Source organism: Drosophila sechellia, chromosome 3R (genome assembly GCF_004382195.2).
Source record: "Drosophila sechellia strain sech25 chromosome 3R, ASM438219v1, whole genome shotgun sequence".
Lineage (NCBI taxonomy): Eukaryota > Metazoa > Arthropoda > Insecta > Diptera > Drosophilidae > Drosophila > Drosophila sechellia.
This window is the reverse complement of record NC_045952.1, coordinates 16,918,024-16,934,253: the sequence shown is the minus strand read 5'-3', so window position 1 is coordinate 16,934,253 and position 16,230 is coordinate 16,918,024. Positions and strand designations below refer to the sequence as shown.

The following is a 16,230-nucleotide window of genomic DNA, read 5'->3' as shown; positions in this document are numbered from 1 at the left end:
TCTAAATATGTAGACCATAAATTTGTTTTACATTATAATTTCTTAGCACTTTGATTAGACAATTAGACAGTAGTTGAGGTCATCGGGGTGCAGCTGGATTCAAATTCATCCGCTTCTTGCCTCCAGTTTGAACATTTGTTCATGTTAAGTCCACGAAAGAAGAGGGTCACTATGGATTCGCAAGCCAAGATCAGGATGACAGTTAATTGGGCCAGAAGTGCTTGAACTACAGATGGATGTGCCATTGGCCAATAGGCGTTATGGGGAACAAACACAACGAAGAACAAAACGACGGCGTTGCAAATGAGCATCAAACTGGAGAATATCGTACGGATATGCTGTCGTCCAAAGGAACTCAGTGCCACCACGCTGGCCATAATCACTATTGTGGGAATTAACAAATGGATGAGCACTAGCAGCGGCATTAGTCCGCTGCTGGAATCCGGAAGGAATAATCGGGCAGAGTTGGCCAAGTAGGTGAAGCCACCTACCCAGTGGCCAGTTCCAAATAGGAATGCATAGAAGTATAGTAGAATGGACACAGCGAAGCGATAGCACATCTGTAGCTGCATTGAGGAAGTTCGTATCTTAACATTCTCATCTGCTTCCTTGGACTCCTCGTGCACCTCGAGTCCCATTTGGTACTCGATGATCAAGCCCTGGGCGAAGAGGGATACATATGAATCACTCAATAGTACATGCAGCGTAAGCAAGTTGAAGCGAATCAACTCTAGGCGAGATTGGGGAGTGGTCCTCGAACTGCAGATCACCGATGCGAAAGCATAGATAAGATACGCCCAGTTGGCAGCAAATAGGTATATGGGAACCGGCTTGCCCATCTCCTTGAGGAAGATTCCGATGGCGGCAACAATCAGTATTCCTCCGTTGATGATCCACACCTTCCACTTGTGATTCTCGTTGAGGACGCAGGGACGCACGATCACCACCAGCATGCTGATCGCCTGCAGAACGACACGATAGTTGGTGGTCATTAGAATCTGCATTCCCCTCTGGGACCAAAGGAATCCACCCAGTAGAACGACGAGAGCCAACCAGGCCAGGAACTTTGGCGAAGGATGCACCCAGCCACGTCGATTGTAGAAGCCAACACATAGGATATAGGCCAAGCTCAAGGGACAGTTGCAGTAAATCGACGCAATGATTAGCGCAGCTGGTGCTACAATCCATCTTAGGTGTTTCAGTGGCTCGAAGATCCAGCCACCATTCTGGGGTAATGCGGAACAGGTCATACACCAGACGCCAAAGGGTACCACCAAGCAGATGACCGTCATGAACGGAGCCCATTGCAAAAAGACCATTTCGCCGAGCAAAAGTCCCAGCGAAGCCAGGAAGATCGTGCACCAAGTGAGGTAGCCCCTGCGCATATAATGGGGGGCCATTACATTTTGAGATAGCTTCACCAGTAGGTAGAACTGCCAGCCCAGTAGAGCCAGCACAGTGGTCACCACGAGTGGAATGTGATAGTAGCCATGGTAGAACTTCAGGGACTTTTGTGCCACTTTGATTGCCAGCGTACTCGTCTCCAACGCCTTACTTCGCCAGCCCATATGAAGGAGGTGATCCATCTGGTTTTGATAGTAGGCAATCTGCTGCAGATCCAGATCCTCACCCTTTGGCAGCCACTTGTGGAAAACTCCTCGTTCGTGAAGTCTTATAATGGCCTTGGCTTGGTTCAGAAGTTGCAGAGCATTCAGGTGTACAGACTTTCTCGCATATTCCCGGGACACCTTCATGTAGCCCTGGGGCAGATTGGCCAGATTGTTAACAGGTGGCGGTAGCCCAATGAGGGCAGACATAAGAGGAGCCAATTGGATCTGGTCCAGCTTGTGGAGCTGCATGCTTACGCCATTGTTGAGCACAAAGTCAGAGGTTATATTTTCGGTCATGTGTTTCACTCCGGCACCCCAAAGAAGGAAGGGTGCCTCCCGTTCTTCATCCGATCCGCCACCATGGGAGCCTGAAATCCCGGAAATCTGCCATTCCTTGGGGTCAATAAAATGTGAGCGAAAGGACACTTACCGAAATGTGTAAGACCGTGTGCTGATGTATAAAGGTATGCTGTTTTCGAGTCATTAAAGGTGGCCTCAATCAACTCATATGCATCTCGGATATTCCGCTGGGCATTGTGCAGCTTCACTTGAAAACCAATATCCAAGGGACTGGCACCACCGACTTCGGCCAGGTTTACGAGCATCACCAGTCTATTTGCGTACCATAACTTTTCCAAGCAAGCTCGTTTCGTCAGACGGCGTCGAAAATCCGATAGATGGGAGAAACGGAGAACCACACCCTTGTCGGAAGCCAAAGTGCGATTGAAAATCGTATCGAAATTAGAGGTTGGCAATATGGATGGCATCGGATTGAATCCAGCGAACAGGGCTACTTCAGCAGATCGGGTCAGAGTTGGAATACTAGTTTTAGATATGCCGACGAGTCCCTGGCGGAGGATTATATCCCGTATATAGACAGCCCCACTGCAGTTGTCCGAAAATAACGTGTCCGCGCGGAGTCCTTCGAGAAGGAAGACCACCAGGCGATCGGCGGCTGGTGGTACACCCATATCCAGCAATGTCTTCTGCGGTTCCAGCTGCGTCAGTGGTCCGGACTGATAAAAGATGCGCATTAGGCACATCAGCAGCAGGAAGTGCACCAGCACCACCTTAGATTTCCACAGCTCCATCAGGACGTGTACTTTTCCCACTAGTCGATATGTGAGGCGACGATACAATACGAACGACACATTGACGACAACTGAAAAGGAGCACCAGAGAAACGTTTGGAGAAGGGCCAACTTCATTTCTCAACTATTCAGAACTGAATGATCGATTCATAGCAACCCTCGCATCCGTTGAAAATAAATTTGGAACCTAAAAGGAAATTCTATATATTGCATAATGTTGGATTCAACTAGGAGTCTTGTCCTGTTCCAGCTGCTGTTGCTCTTCGCGGTTGTATTGATCTATCTTAGATCTACAACCCCGGGCAGCTTGGAGCCGCAGGAAGTGGAACACCTGAAAGAGCCTCCGCCGGCAGATCGTTTAGTTGTACTCGTAAGGGACGGATTATCTGCTCAGACATTCCTGGCCAATCGTTGCACCAACGTGCCACTGTTGCGGGAACTCTTCCTGCACCAGGGACTGGTTGGGATTAGTCGTCCGGAGACAATCACCTACCACTCGATATCGCCATATATTTCCTTCTTTTCCGGATTCAATGAGGATGCAGCCAGCGTGGCACGAGGCTGGCTAGGAAAGCCAGCATCCATTGACTCCATATTCGATCGGTGTAAACGCAGTTTTGCTTGGACAACGACAGAGCTAATCTCACGGTTTCCCAAAATCGAAAGACCCAGGGAATTGTCTTTTGAGACATATGGAGAAGGTGTTACGAAGTCATGCTCCGAAATGGAAGACTTCGTATGTCGGTCTGTTCAAAGATTTCTAGGCGGTGGATCCCGCCTCTTGCTAAATTCCACAGGGGTCATATTTTTCATTCACATGACCGGTGTGGAGCCATCCTGTGAAAGCCTGCAACGGATTCAGGAAAACGTGTGGAGCCTCTACAAAAGTTTTGAGAACACTTTTCCCGATCAAAAAACAGCTTACCTATTCACTTCTAATCTTGGCGATCCCCAAACGAAAAGTAAGTTTAATCCATGCCATTTTAAGTATAGTTACTCCTTAAGTGTCCTGTTCTCAGGCGAGTACACTCTGTCAGTTGAATCCCCGTTCTTTCTTTGGGGATCTGGCGTAAATCACATTAAATCCATGCCCGGGCGCAGCTTTGCGGCCAACGAGACGGGATTCAGGCTGCCCTTGCATGTCCTCAATCCTCCTCATCTGACAGCCTTGATGAGTTCCCTTCTAGGAGTCCCACCACCAGTCTATAGCCGCGGAATGCTGCCCAAGGGAATGCTAAACGCTAGTTTGCGCTACGAGGCCAACGCCATGCTGACCAATGCCAAGCAGCTTCTGGCACAGGCTCGCCGGCTGCGAGAACTCCATCCCAAAAGGATGCCCGCCTTCTGGCTAAACTTTCAGATGATGGACAACTTTTTAAAGGAGTCTTTGGCCCTCCAAAAGCAGCGACGTTTCAGGGCTCTTTTGGAATATAGCTGCAACTATATGCCTGTGTTGATCAAGGGAATGGACTACTTCAAGGATTACTATAGACATGTCTCGGTTATGGCAGTGAGTTTTTCTGGAATCGCTTGGATATATTGCCTGCGCTGTCATCTAACAGTTGGTACCAAGTGCACAAACCAAATGGAAATCCAAGAGGTAATCTCCTCCAAGCGATTGGTGTATGCCCGAGGATTTCATCGATTGCTGACAGTTGTATTCGTGATTATTATGATGCTCGAAAGGATTCCATTGGTGGTACAGGCGATTCTGCTCGTACCCTCACTGTACTGGAGGACGACGCTTAAAATTTTGGGAGAGAAACCAAAAATGGTATGCCGTAAGAGTTTGATCTCCACCACCTTACTGGCATTAATCTGTTTGGGTGGCTTCTTCCGACGCTACATCCTGGCAGTGGGCTACTTGGGATTTGCTTCCTATAAAAACAGGGAAGCCTTCAAGAGAAGGGGACTCCAGTTCTACGTGTGGCTACTACTGCTCCTTGGACTCACCGTGGTATCGGCTCTTCCGGAATCGCTGGGCTGCTCCCAGCCCGGAGCCCTTATGTTTAGTATCTTTCTTACTCTATTGCGTCCTTTGGCCTGTGGTGTGTACCTTAACCCTCTCACCTGGCTGAGTAATATACCGGTTCTCCTTGCTGCCTTGGAGTACATCCTGATCGGCTGGCATCCGTGGGTTATGTACTTGGTATCCTGGATCTATTTGGGATTTTTTGCCCTTTGGCAGCGACGCAATCTGCAGGCCAGCGAGGTGTTCTTCTTCAACCTCAGCACACTGTACACCCTCACCTGCACCTCCTATGAATCGGTGGTCATCCAGATGCTGGCCATGGAGTTGCAGCTGGCCTTGCGGATGAAATTGAAGAGAAATGAAAGCATTGGTCCGAAGACAGCCGCGCACTACATACTAGTGTACAGCTGGTATTCCCTTTTCGTCATTGGCAGCTTCCCGGCTTTCGATGACTTCCTGGATATCTTGCACGAGACTTGCTTTGGATACTCACCTCTCACTTACGGCCTGGTTATGGTGATGAAGCTAATCCTTCCCTGGCTGCTTGTGCTCAGCATCCTGGCGGGAAACTACAAGAATCTGGCCTCAAACGAACGGGAAATCTTTGTGAGGCTTTTGCTTATGAATAGTGCCATGTCCCTGGTGCTTTTGCATGGGATTACAAATGTTGGTCCTTGGCGGGAGATCCTCAGCAGATTCGCTGAGTTTGCGGTAGTCCAGGTATTTCCACTTGTCTGGCTGCTACTGTGGCGATTCACGCAGCTTAAAGTGGGCTCCAAGTGGATGTACCAGCTTCCGAATGAATTACTCTAAGTTAAATGCAATTGTTTAAATAAAGCGAAGAAAGCGCCAAAAACTATTTAAAATTCTGGCAGCCTTTACAAAAAAAGGCAAAACTCGAACGTTGCCACCTGGTTTCTGCGCCACAGAGAATCGATAACCATAACGGCTATCGCACAGTAGTCGCTTCGTTGCCATCACCAATATCGCTCTCCCTTATTTTGCATAGAAAATAAACAAAAAGCTCTGTGGAAATAATGTTTTCACCTTAAAATCCAACACATTTGTGCTGGCGCAAGTGTGTGCTGGAAAATCCAAACGAAAAAGAAACCCAAAATCGCCTTAAACCTTAATATCGCCTATTGCGCATTCCACGGCAGCAACAATACCAGCAGAGCCAGCAGCAACAACAACAACGAGAACAGCATAGCAAAAGGTGAGGCAAAAAGTTTACATGTGAATGTGGGGGCGGGCGGTGTGGTAACGGTTAACGGCTGTTAATAACAACAATTGCCCCGTATTGTTCACACACACACACTCACACTTAGGCGCTGGTTTACTCATTTTGGAGCGTGTAGGCAAATTGGCAGTCGAATGTCAGTTAAGTTAAGAAATAAATGGGCCCAAATAGTTGGGTCTCCAACGCGCCAACCGCCCCCACCCCAAACGCCCGCCCACCCACTGAGGTGACGCGCCGTCGCCGAGGTTTGCGATCTTGCTTTATATCACCCGCGACTCGATAAGGGTTCTCGTTTAGTTTCGTTCCGTTTTTCCGTTCCGCGATCCGTAGGCCTCCAAGGTCGCATTTCGTCGGCTATCTTGTAGCCTTTGCCAGATTGCATTTGTGTTAGTGCAGTGCGTTTGCATTGAGATTTCCCCCGTTCGCTGATTTGCCACCCTTTCTCAGGGTGGGTATGATGGTTTGGCGCTCAAGACGGGACTGAAATGATAAAAGACACTGATCAGTGTCGATCGAATGCAAATTTAAACGAGCTGAACTATTCAGTCTTAAAATTATTTGAAAGGCTTTAATAGTTTGTAAAAGCATATGATCTTTGACAAATTTTAATGTGCCCAATTCGGAACAGTACTGGGTATCAAAAATCTCGTTTCTGCAAATTAATAGCCCTTCTTTTTGGCTTCCTTCGTCTGGCGGTTGCAATTATTCAGCCACTTGTTCTGGCGCAGACACAGTTGCCTCAATTAGTTGTTGTTTTTGTGGCTGCCGTTGTGGTGAAGTGAGTCGTTCATTAGGCAAAACTCGAGCATCCGGCGCTGCATGTGGATGTGCCACCGGCGACAGCCCGTGCCCCACTGTCATTAGGCATGGAAGAATAGCGTGAATATGAAAATACTCGTACTTTCACTGTCCCATTCTGTTTGGAGGCATCTACTGTAGATGAGTAATTACGGCCTTCCAGCGGTACGTTTATGTCCGATTAGGGACCAATCAACAGCTGTTTACGGCGCTCTTGGCTTATTGCAGAGTGAACGATTCAGATTTTCGCTCAGTTGGTGGACAATGCCTTTTCTGTATCTTTCGCCGCTGGGCTGCAGTCTCAGCCGACTGGAACTGCTCCACGAAGATGAGGTGTGACCCTGAGCCCATCATATTTCATGGTCAATTAGTAGTTATCACCCCGAAATAGCCCAAATTTACGTTAACCAACCAGGTTCTGATAGCGATAACGGTTGGAGATTGCCGAAAATAATGTGGAGCAGGCATCACAATTACGATTTCCCCCCAGCGCGAAGGAGAGCAGTAGTCCACTTAATTGCGCACTTGTTGTTATTCAAGCACAGAGAGGCTCTCGCCCGGCTATTTATCTATGTGGCTGTATCAGGAAATTTGCATACACAATTAGTGGGTGCTGTTAGTGGGCGTACATGCTGATCGTGTAACGATTTGTGCTTTCAGTTCAACGTCGTTGCAGCCGGAGAGCTGGCGTTGGCGATGGCCACGGCACCGCGATCCCTGGACACCATCTCCCTCTGCTCGACCGTTTCCAGCTGCCCGGACCGAAATGGCTTCTATGGCGGCTTCCAGCGCACAGACAAGCCCAAGGAGCCGCTGTCCAAGGCGCAGATCATCGCGCGGGAGAAGAAGTGGCTCTACATGATCGACAACTGGTCCATTTACATGTCCAAAAACTACAAAAAGGTAACATTGAATTGATTGATTGTTTAAAGAGTGGTCATCTCACTTTTGTGCAAACAAAATCTGAAAGAAGCTCTTACTTGTATGAGAATTCAACAACAATCTTTGTAAAACCTAATGTTTATTTTTATCATGCAGATCCGAGATCGCTGTCGCAAGGGCATACCCAAGTCGGTGCGACCCAAGGCCTGGTTCTATTTATCGGGGGCGTATCTGCTAAAGAAGAAGAACCCCAACGTTTACAACGAGCTTCTGGAAAAGCCCGGTAACCCGACGACCATCGAAGAGATCAAGAAGGATAAGCATCGCCAGTTCCCGTTCCATGAAATGTTTCTCGACGAGCAGAAGGTCGGACAAATTGAGCTCTTTAATGTGCTAAAGGCCTACTCGATATACAATCCCAAGGTGGGCTTCTGCCAGGCGCAGGCACCGATAGCAGCGTTCCTATTGATGCACCTGCCCGCGGAGGATGCCTTTTGGGTATTTGTCAGCGTGTGCGATGTGTAAGTCCAGCTAAAAGTCTCAGTTACGTAGTTCTATTTAACGTGTGTATTCGTACAGATACCTGCAGGACTATTTCATACCCGGCTTGGAAGTGATCCAGAACGATGCTGGCATCTTGGAGGGTCTGCTGAAGAAGACTTGCCCGCCCGTGTACCGGCACCTACAGAAGCACAAAGTGGAGCCGCTGCTCTACATGACCGACTGGTTCCTGTGCGCGATGACGCGGACTCTGCCCTGGGAGACGCTGCTGAGAGTATGGGATTGCTTCCTAGCCGAAGGCATCCGGGTGATCTTCAAGGTGGCCCTGGTGATTATTGGGGCTTCACTAAGCCGACACAAGGTGCGAAAGACGTGCACTGGTCTCTGCGAGACGTTGGCAGTGCTGCGGTCACCCGAGGAGCACATCGTGGAGGAGGAGTTTATCATCAACAATATGATGCGGCTGAATCTGCGCGTAGAGGACTTCCAGATAGAGCACACACGCCAAAAGGCTCGACGTGCCAAACAGAAGGCGCAGCAGGAGGCGGACTCCAGCGGTTCCGGCAACGGACATCGGCGCAACATGCCAACGCTGTGAGGAGCCGCAACTACTACTACTACTTCAACAAATTGTTACTAAACACACAAACAACACACACCATGCATAGTTGCATAAGATTTGTACGTTTAAAGTCGAATGGGAGGCAGGTCGTGCACAAAGTGGAAGCGAGTGGATGCGAGTGACCCCAAAACTGGTTCAGTCAGTTGGTCAGTCAATTACGGAGACATCATTCCATGCAATCAGTTTGCTAATTTTAAGACCATTCTTTTGTTGAGCCCATTCCGGGCTTGACTTGTATCGGTATTTGTTTTCGTATTATTCATTTAGTGGCAATTATTACGAGTGTGCAATTTGTTTATGCTTTTCAAAAGTATTTATTACATATTTATTATTATCGCGTAACATTTAAAACCGTAGCGTTAGCGTTGAGTTGAGGACCCCGAACATATCGTATGATTATCATGATGATTACCACCCTGAGGCAGCTGACACAAGGACTGGAGGATTATATAGTTTGAAACTTTGACTACTTTATCCGTATTAACTCTGAGACGAGAATGTTGATATTTACCTACGATAATGCGTTACGAACGACTTCTGTTGTGCCCCCGAGCCTGAAAAGTTTGGAGATCAGTTTTGTGACTGGTCTAAGGCAAAAATAATATAAAACTTGAATACTAATAAAACAAAATATACCGAAACATTTGTTTTTTGTCGTTGTATAAGTAAAAGCATTCCACAGATTTCATTTAGAATTAAATGTCTTATTTATTAACATTAATCAAACAGCGCAAAGCCGCTCACGTGCATAGACCAACTTTTTCGAGACCAATTTCTTATTAGTCGAAGCAGTGGTGCTGAAAATATAATTATAATATTGATAATATCAGTTACCGTTCATTGAGATTATATCGAAAATAAATAGCTTGGATTCTTAATACTAGCAATTAAAGAGTAGCCTACAGCTAAAAGTCCGTAATCAGATTTAGGCGGTGTCGTCTATGGGTAAACTATAGGAGTACTCTAATTAATCTCTTCAATATCAATATCTGTTTGCCACTGGAAGTACACAGGTGTTGTGGAAATGGATTAGGCTATTTCGATTCGGGTCATAAAAAACGGGCTGGTCTTAGTGGCAAAACGTAATCTATGTTCGATTCGCAGAACTAATAAAATAAAAAACAAAACGAACACAGAATTTAAAAGTGAAATATACTTTCACGGTTTCAGTAAAAGACACTGCCTAATACAATATGCAAATCGAATACACTAGCATTTCAGTGAGATTTTCGAGTAAAGTTAAGATTGAGTTCTAAGGTCCTTTTAAAATGCAAAAAAAAAAAACCGGACGTGCATGGTCGAAAGATTACATTCTGCCACTAGGATCTCTTTTTTTAAATAAATCGAACAATTCTTATTCGTTTATACTAGCCGAGCAGATACTGATCTTCGAATTCCACGTCGCCATCATCGTCCAAAAGATGTGGCGGCAACGGCATATACGGTCCTGAGTCCTGACCAGTAGGGTTTTCATCATCATTGGTCTGCTTCGTGCCCTCCTCCTGCTCCTTCTCGTCCTGAATTATCTGCTCGATGAGCGATATCATCTCGGCATCCCCCAGGCCCGGATGGTGCTTACGAATGTGCTGTTGCAGCTCACGGAGGCTGTGCAACTCACCCACCGCAGCAGCATCGTCCTCACTGCTCTGCTTGCATAGTTTGCAACGGATGTAGGCCGCGTGGGGCAGGTGCTGGAATCGATGGAACTGTAGCACCCACTGTCGATTCGTCTCCAGCTCCTCATCACAGTCCTGGCAGCGGTAGACATCCTCACCCACCTTGGTCATGTGCAAAAGCTCCAGCTTGGTCAAGCCATGGTGGTCGTTGATGTGCTCCCGCCATTCCTTTTTATTGTTAGTTTTAAAGTTGTCACCGCATTGCGGGCACGTTAGATGGTAAATGGAGCTCAATAGCGTATCCTGGTCGGGCTCATCGTCATCGAATTCTCGGTGCGGACGATTGTCACAGCGGTTAGTGTCGCGGTTCAGGTGCTTGAAAAACATTTGCTTGCGCACAAACTCACCGCCGCAAGTCAAGCACTTGAAGGATCTGTGGGGCAGGTGGCGGAACTTGTGCGACTGTAGCTGCCCGATGGCTCCCTTGGTGTGCGTCACGGTCACCCGTTTGTAGCACTCCAGGCACAGGTAGTGATGGTTGTCGATCTGCCGAAAGTTGAGGCCCTCACGGCTGTTAAAGTTGTGCTGCTCCACAATATGTTTGCGCCAGAAAGCATGAGAGTCAAAGTTCTGATTGCACTTGGGACAAAAGTACGTGATGAAGTCCAGGTCCACGGCATTGTGGTACGAGATGCTGTCCTCCAGCGTGTTGAGACCAGCGGGTCGGGCTGGCAATCCGCCAGGCTGTGGTTTTAGGGAACGACTACTCGCAGTGGAAGCAGAAGAGGAACATGCAGGTGGTGAGGGCGGTGCTGGTGCCAGTGCTCGAGCCGGTGGTGGAGAGGGCAATTTAGGGTTCTCCCTACTGTTATCCTTATAACGCCCAAGCACTTGTTTAGGTTTTGTGATCATCGCCGGCGTCTCCCTATCAAAAATGCTGTGACGGGCTCTCAAATGTGCAGCTATATTCGGCTTGTGATTGTAGCAGGTGCCACAGATCAGGCACTTGAGGTACAGTCTGTAGGGCAGATGGCGGAAGTGATGGTCCTGCAAACCCTTCAGCTTCGAATTGCATACAATGTCCTTGCACTGGGTGCATTGATAGCGATACTTATCCAACTGACGCATGTTTAGATATTGACGTTTGTCAAAATTGTGCACCTCGTTGATGTGACGGCGCCACTCGAACTGAGTCTTGTACTCAAATCCACAGGATGGACACAAGAAGATGTAATTTTGTTCTACGGTGGCCACGGATGGATCCCCAGAGTTCATCACTGGCTGTCGACGCCTTCTGACCACTGTCTTCCTGCACCGCTTTTCGCTAATATGAACACGGACGGCCGCCTGGGTAGCGAACAGTGTGCCACAGTGGACGCACTTGTAGCGTTGATGATTTCCTTGAGATGTTGGTTGTGGCGGTGGTGGTGGTGGTGGCGGTGCAATTGGATATTCATCCTCTTCTGCCTGCATCTGTTCACCAAAGTCGTTATCCTCCTCCATGCCGCCTTGGTCTACGTCGTCCAGATAGATTATCTCGTACGTTTCATTGGCTACCGTCACTATCTGTTTGCGTGGCTGCTTGGTGGGTGTAACAATTGGAGCGGGGCATCCTCCCGAAAGCTTTCGTGGCCAACCAACACGATGATGGGTAGCCAGATGCTTTACGAGACCCTTTCTGTCTGTGTAGGACTTGTGGCACTTGCGACACCTGGCGTAGGCCTTGAATGGAAGATGCGTGATCCTGTGTTGCTGGGCATTCTGGATTCCATACGCATTGGTTATGATCTTGTCGCACTCAGTGCACTTCAGCTGCCGTTCGTTTATCATCTCAAAATTAAGCTTGCTCAGATCGTTCATGCTGTGCGCCATGACCACGTGGGTGCGCCAGTGCTTCTTCTCGATGAATTCTTTGCCGCACTGCGGACAGAGGTAGTCGATGTGGGGCTCGAAAATGTCGTCGCTGCTGATGCGACCACCCCGTCTGGGTGCGTCTTCAAAATAGGGCGAGTCCTCGTCCAAAACGGCGCCATTTCCCTCGCCGTTTCCATTGTCCCCGTCGCATCCATCCTCCGCCTCTATTGCTGCGGAAGCATCACCATCCTCCTCCTCGGCGTCCTCCGAAATAAGCGTATCCATATGATGGTGCTGCAGCAGATGTCTGATTATTTCCTGATGATCCGTGTAACCCTTGTAGCAGAGTTTACAACGCAGCCACTCAGGATGCGACAAATGGCTGAATTTGTGGGCGCGAAGTGATTTAATGGTGTTGGGAGTCACAATCTGAGATATTAAAAAATAATTGATTCAATAAAGTTTGGTTTACGAATCTGGACTTAAGGAGCCCATTTAAACTCACCTTTTTGCACTCGAGGCATTGCATTTGCATGTCCACGCTTCGGAAATTAAGTCCCCTTCGGCTGACGTAGTCATGGACGAACTCGATGTGCTGGCTCCATTGGGCGTGAGTGTCGCATTCGGTGCCGCAGTCTGGACACATGTAGTGTATATAATCCTCGCACAGTTCAGCTGCTCGAGTGCCAGCCTTTTTCTTGGAAACCTCTTCCGACACGGTCTGCTCCTGGATGCCAGACTCATCAACATCTGGTTCGAGCAGCTCATTCCTCACCTCTATGCGATCGGATTCCTCCGCAAGGTCATCATTCTCTCGGAAGCTCTTCTCCCGCAGCAGCTGCTCGGTGCGAGACTCTCGAACCCGTGTCTTCCGCCCCGCCGCATTGTAACCCTCACGCATCATGGCCACGACTTCATCGCAATGGACCATGCGAAGATGAACCATAAGATCTTGCCTTTAAAAGACATTACTATTAAGGAAGCGCTGAATAGGATACTCATTGCCGTACCTGTATTTGTACTCCCGCTTGCAGATGTAGCACTTGGTGCACCTGAAGGGCAGGTGCGTGAACTTATGCTTAAGCAAGTTCTCCCGGCTGTGCATGGCAATCCGCTTGTTGCACTCCCTGCACCGCTGATAGAGCTTGTCCAGCGGCGTAAAGTTCAAGCCACGCAGGGTGTTGTATTTGTGGATGTGGTTCATGTGCCGCTTCCAGTGGTCCTGTTGCCGGAATTCACCACCGCAGGCGGGGCAGATGTAGACTACGCCCAACTCGTAGTTAATTGGCACTCCGTTCTCGTCCGTTGCGTTGATCTGCGAGGTGGTGGGTCGTACAGACAGACCGGGACCCAATCTAGGTCGACCCACAGCTCCCGGGAATGAGTGTCGCTGCATTGGCGGACGCACTTGGTGGCCCATGGGTCCAGCAGGAGCCAACGATGGATGCTGTGGCTCCGCTATATCAACAATGGGTTCCATATTAAAATCAAAGAGCGCATCATCGTCGGGATCTGGTTGCTTTGGCTCCTTGGAGTTCTTTTCGTAGTCTTCCTCCTCCTCCCTTTCATCCTCTTCGGCATCCAACAGGTCATCGATGGCATCGCCTGAATCAAGGATCTCCGTATCGCCTAGGAAGTCATCATTGCCGTTCCCGTACTGCTCGCTTTCCTCCAGTTCCGCCGCCCCGCTCTCCGCCTCACCCTCCTCGAAGTCGGACGAAAACATCGACGTCCACAGATCCATGCCCTCCATCTTTTGACTGGGAAGAGGCAGCTCGCGTCGTCAGTGGCTCTTCAATGTGTGAGTGCGTGTGCGTGAGAACTAGTTTTCGTATCCTATATGCCACAATTGGCAATAACGATGACGGCTGTCTGGTTTTTCACTTGGTAGAGCTCTTCTGAGGTGTTGCGCACACCAGGTTCCATCTTCACAGTCGCTGCAGCAGCACACACCTCACTGGGACCTTTTGCATCTGCTTTTAGCCCACTGGGGCAGCGGAAATATGGCCAAAACTAAAACTTATTGTAGTCTGCAAAAATCAGAGCCATTTTGTTTGCGGCGTCGCAGAGCTACGGGCCGCAAATAAACTGTGACGGCGTTGCACGGTGTTGCCAGACCAATAAAGTGAACATCGATAACCCACAGCATGTCAATCGATAGCTTATCGACGATTTAAGCTCATGGGCGCGAAAAATTCAATGTTTCTTAAAAGCAAGTTTTTAACTTCAGCTTAGGACCTCGGTCAAAAAATTAACTCCAATCAATTTCCGTCTAGCCCGACCACTTTTATAAAAAAGGACAAAAAGGTAAGTTATGTACGAAAGGTTTTTATTGAACAAATATTCGCGCTTGAATTTTGTATTTTTACACTTAATTAGCACGTGCACATTAGAAAGTGCTGTCGTACCGTTTAAATTACATATTTAATGTAATGTAATACAATGTTTATAATGTATGTATGTGTTTTCGTGAGTGTTCGTGTGAATGCAGTTGGTATAAATATAAATATATGTGGCGTGTAGTAGCAACTAAAATAAAATCCATGCCACAGCTCGTATCCTTGCTTCCCGCTTGCTTCATGCGTACGCACACACCGGGTTGATGAATATCATTTATATATAATACGCAGTTGCAGAGGACAGGCGATTGGATGCTTCAACGTGGGTGTTGTTTTGTGGGGGCTACACGCGTTCCATGGATTTACACCAACTAAGGAATTTAAATTACAGATTTGCAATGGGGGGTGGTGGTGGTGTTGGTAGTGATAGGTTTGGGTGCAATGCCGCCTTCTAAAAGTGGTTGATTAATTCTCATCTGGGTAGCGACTGTCATTATTGCATCTTCAGATCGTTGAGCAATTGCTATTCTCTCGCTTAATTATTCGTTGGCCATCAAGTCCTACGTTCGTGCCTTTCGATTTTCTGAGCTTTATACGGAGGTGTAGGGATTTATGCGTATATTAGATGGGTAGTATGATTTTTTTGCTTGTTTTGTTGGTTTTTTTTTTCTTATGGTGTCTCGTCCCGCCATCAGCCCCTCAATTGCTTGTGCTGGGATCTGAGCAATTCTGGCTGTCATTACCACAGGCCCGACGAGAAGCCGCCTGGGGGAATGCGGTTCTTGTTGATCACCGGAGTGCCGCCATTGGACGACTCCTGGCGCTGTGTAAAGTCGTTGGCCTTGTAGCCCTCGCCTGTGACGGGGTTGCCCTCTGTGGAAACAAAGGAATATCATTAGAAAATTTGACTACTTAAAATATAAACTAGGTGTATAAAATCAAAGTGGCTGCTAAACTCAAATATAAGAATTCGAAATTAAAGCGGGGATTGGGGATTGGCTATGTTCGTTTGGAGTTTGGGATATAGAATTTCAGACGGAATCGACACAACCAGAACCAAACGCCCACCTCGGATCCTGAGCTTCTTAGGCTTGAGTCCGCCAACACCATCTCCGTTGAGGCCGAGGCCAGTGATGGGATTGCGTGAGTCGAGTTTGGCGCACGCCTGCCGCTCCTCCTTAATCTCGTTTGGACAGAGCCCAAGGGGCTCTTTTACATTGCTCACGCCTGCCATTTTGTTCAGCGAGTATGGCTGTTCGGGATTATTTCCAGAGTCTCGCCGAGTTTGACAGCCCTCGTTCACCTGATCGGACTTTGTGACTGTCCTGTTATCTGCCGGCACGTCTCCAACTTCGCTATCTCGGCACGAATTATCAATGGACAGGGCGTCGTCAGCCGGTGGGATTGGCGTTTCGGCTCGTGCCGGTTCTGGGGGACACAAGGATTGGCGTGGAGATCCTTCTTTGGTGTCTGGTCCTGCTGCTGAATGAGGATCGGGGAGGCAGGCGAATCGGGGATGAGGAGGAGTCCTTAGTGGACACTGGACACTACAAGTACTCACTGCTCATATTGCGGAAGACTGACGCGAAACGATTGAACAGCCAAAATTGGTTTTTGTTGGTCGGTTGGTTGTTTTGATACGTTTAGTGCGTGCGTGTGCAGTAAAAAATATATATATATAGAAATTTATAAATGCACAACTTAT

The 16,230-nt window shown here is 48.2% G+C and overlaps 5 protein-coding genes across 18 annotated transcripts in view; 2 read left to right on the top strand and 3 right to left on the bottom strand.

Annotated features, from left to right (window-relative positions):
- On the bottom strand, positions 1-2,818 carry LOC6606809 (GPI ethanolamine phosphate transferase 1). Its single transcript, XM_002031570.2, has 2 exons — positions 2,041-2,818; positions 1-1,978 (listed from the first exon to the last, which is right to left on the bottom strand). The coding sequence occupies exons 1-2, from the start codon at positions 2,816-2,818 to the stop codon at positions 63-65; spliced, it is 2,694 nt and encodes an 897-aa protein (XP_002031606.1). The 3' UTR covers positions 1-62.
- Positions 2,764-5,515, top strand: LOC6606808 (GPI ethanolamine phosphate transferase 1). Its single transcript, XM_002031569.2, has 2 exons — positions 2,764-3,663; positions 3,721-5,515. Exons 1-2 carry the CDS (start codon positions 2,916-2,918, stop codon positions 5,484-5,486), a joined length of 2,514 nt encoding a protein of 837 aa, XP_002031605.1. The 5' UTR covers positions 2,764-2,915; the 3' UTR covers positions 5,487-5,515.
- Positions 5,516-5,632: 117 nt separating this feature from the next.
- On the top strand, positions 5,633-9,357 carry LOC6606807 (TBC1 domain family member whacked). Its single transcript, XM_002031568.2, has 4 exons — positions 5,633-5,889; positions 7,372-7,614; positions 7,750-8,114; positions 8,173-9,357. The coding sequence occupies exons 2-4, from the start codon at positions 7,408-7,410 to the stop codon at positions 8,690-8,692; spliced, it is 1,092 nt and encodes a 363-aa protein (XP_002031604.1). The 5' UTR covers positions 5,633-5,889; positions 7,372-7,407; the 3' UTR covers positions 8,693-9,357.
- A 46-nt stretch (positions 9,358-9,403) lies between these two features.
- On the bottom strand, positions 9,404-14,272 carry LOC6606806 (zinc finger protein Xfin). The gene is made up of 3 exons (XM_032720672.1): positions 13,197-14,272; positions 12,692-13,142; positions 9,404-12,615 (listed from the first exon to the last, which is right to left on the bottom strand). The coding sequence occupies exons 1-3, from the start codon at positions 13,937-13,939 to the stop codon at positions 10,084-10,086; spliced, it is 3,726 nt and encodes a 1,241-aa protein (XP_032576563.1). The 5' UTR covers positions 13,940-14,272; the 3' UTR covers positions 9,404-10,083.
- Positions 14,273-14,494: 222 nt separating this feature from the next.
- LOC6606805 (microtubule-associated protein Jupiter) overlaps positions 14,495-16,230 on the bottom strand; it is a 29,085-nt gene continuing 27,349 nt past the window's right edge. For 7 of the 14 annotated variants that reach the window (XM_032721491.1, XM_032721493.1, XM_032721500.1 and 4 more), the window contains 3 exons: positions 16,087-16,104; positions 15,594-16,007; positions 14,495-15,398 (listed from right to left, as the gene is read on the bottom strand). In XM_032721491.1, the coding sequence (XP_032577382.1) occupies positions 15,265-15,398; positions 15,594-16,007; positions 16,087-16,104 (566 nt within the window). In that variant the 3' untranslated portion in view covers positions 14,495-15,264. The remainder of the gene's footprint in view (positions 15,399-15,593; positions 16,008-16,086; positions 16,105-16,230) is intronic. The other 7 variants (XM_032721497.1, XM_032721501.1, XM_032721496.1 and 4 more) reach the window with 3 other exon arrangements.

What these genes read in the sequence shown, in the direction of transcription:
- LOC6606809 (XM_002031570.2), bottom strand. Translation starts at nt 2,818, where the DNA reads ATGAAGTTGGCCCTTCTCCAAACGTTTCTCTGGTGCTCCTTTTCAGTT. An exon ending in ACACGGTCTTACACATTTCG is followed by an intron (nt 1,979 to 2,040) that starts GTAAGTGTCCTT and finishes CCGGGATTTCAG; the next exon opens with GCTCCCATGGTGGCGGATCG.
- LOC6606808 (XM_002031569.2), top strand. Translation starts at nt 2,916, where the DNA reads ATGTTGGATTCAACTAGGAGTCTTGTCCTGTTCCAGCTGCTGTTGCTC. An exon ending in TGGCGATCCCCAAACGAAAA is followed by an intron (nt 3,664 to 3,720) that starts GTAAGTTTAATC and finishes TCCTGTTCTCAG; the next exon opens with GCGAGTACACTCTGTCAGTT.
- LOC6606807 (XM_002031568.2), top strand. Translation starts at nt 7,408, where the DNA reads ATGGCCACGGCACCGCGATCCCTGGACACCATCTCCCTCTGCTCGACC. An exon ending in TGTCCAAAAACTACAAAAAG is followed by an intron (nt 7,615 to 7,749) that starts GTAACATTGAAT and finishes TTTATCATGCAG; the next exon opens with ATCCGAGATCGCTGTCGCAA. An exon ending in TTTGTCAGCGTGTGCGATGT is followed by an intron (nt 8,115 to 8,172) that starts GTAAGTCCAGCT and finishes GTATTCGTACAG; the next exon opens with ATACCTGCAGGACTATTTCA.
- LOC6606806 (XM_032720672.1), bottom strand. Translation starts at nt 13,939, where the DNA reads ATGGAGGGCATGGATCTGTGGACGTCGATGTTTTCGTCCGACTTCGAG. An exon ending in AAGCGGGAGTACAAATACAG is followed by an intron (nt 13,143 to 13,196) that starts GTACGGCAATGA and finishes TGTCTTTTAAAG; the next exon opens with GCAAGATCTTATGGTTCATC. An exon ending in AATGCCTCGAGTGCAAAAAG is followed by an intron (nt 12,616 to 12,691) that starts GTGAGTTTAAAT and finishes TTAATATCTCAG; the next exon opens with ATTGTGACTCCCAACACCAT.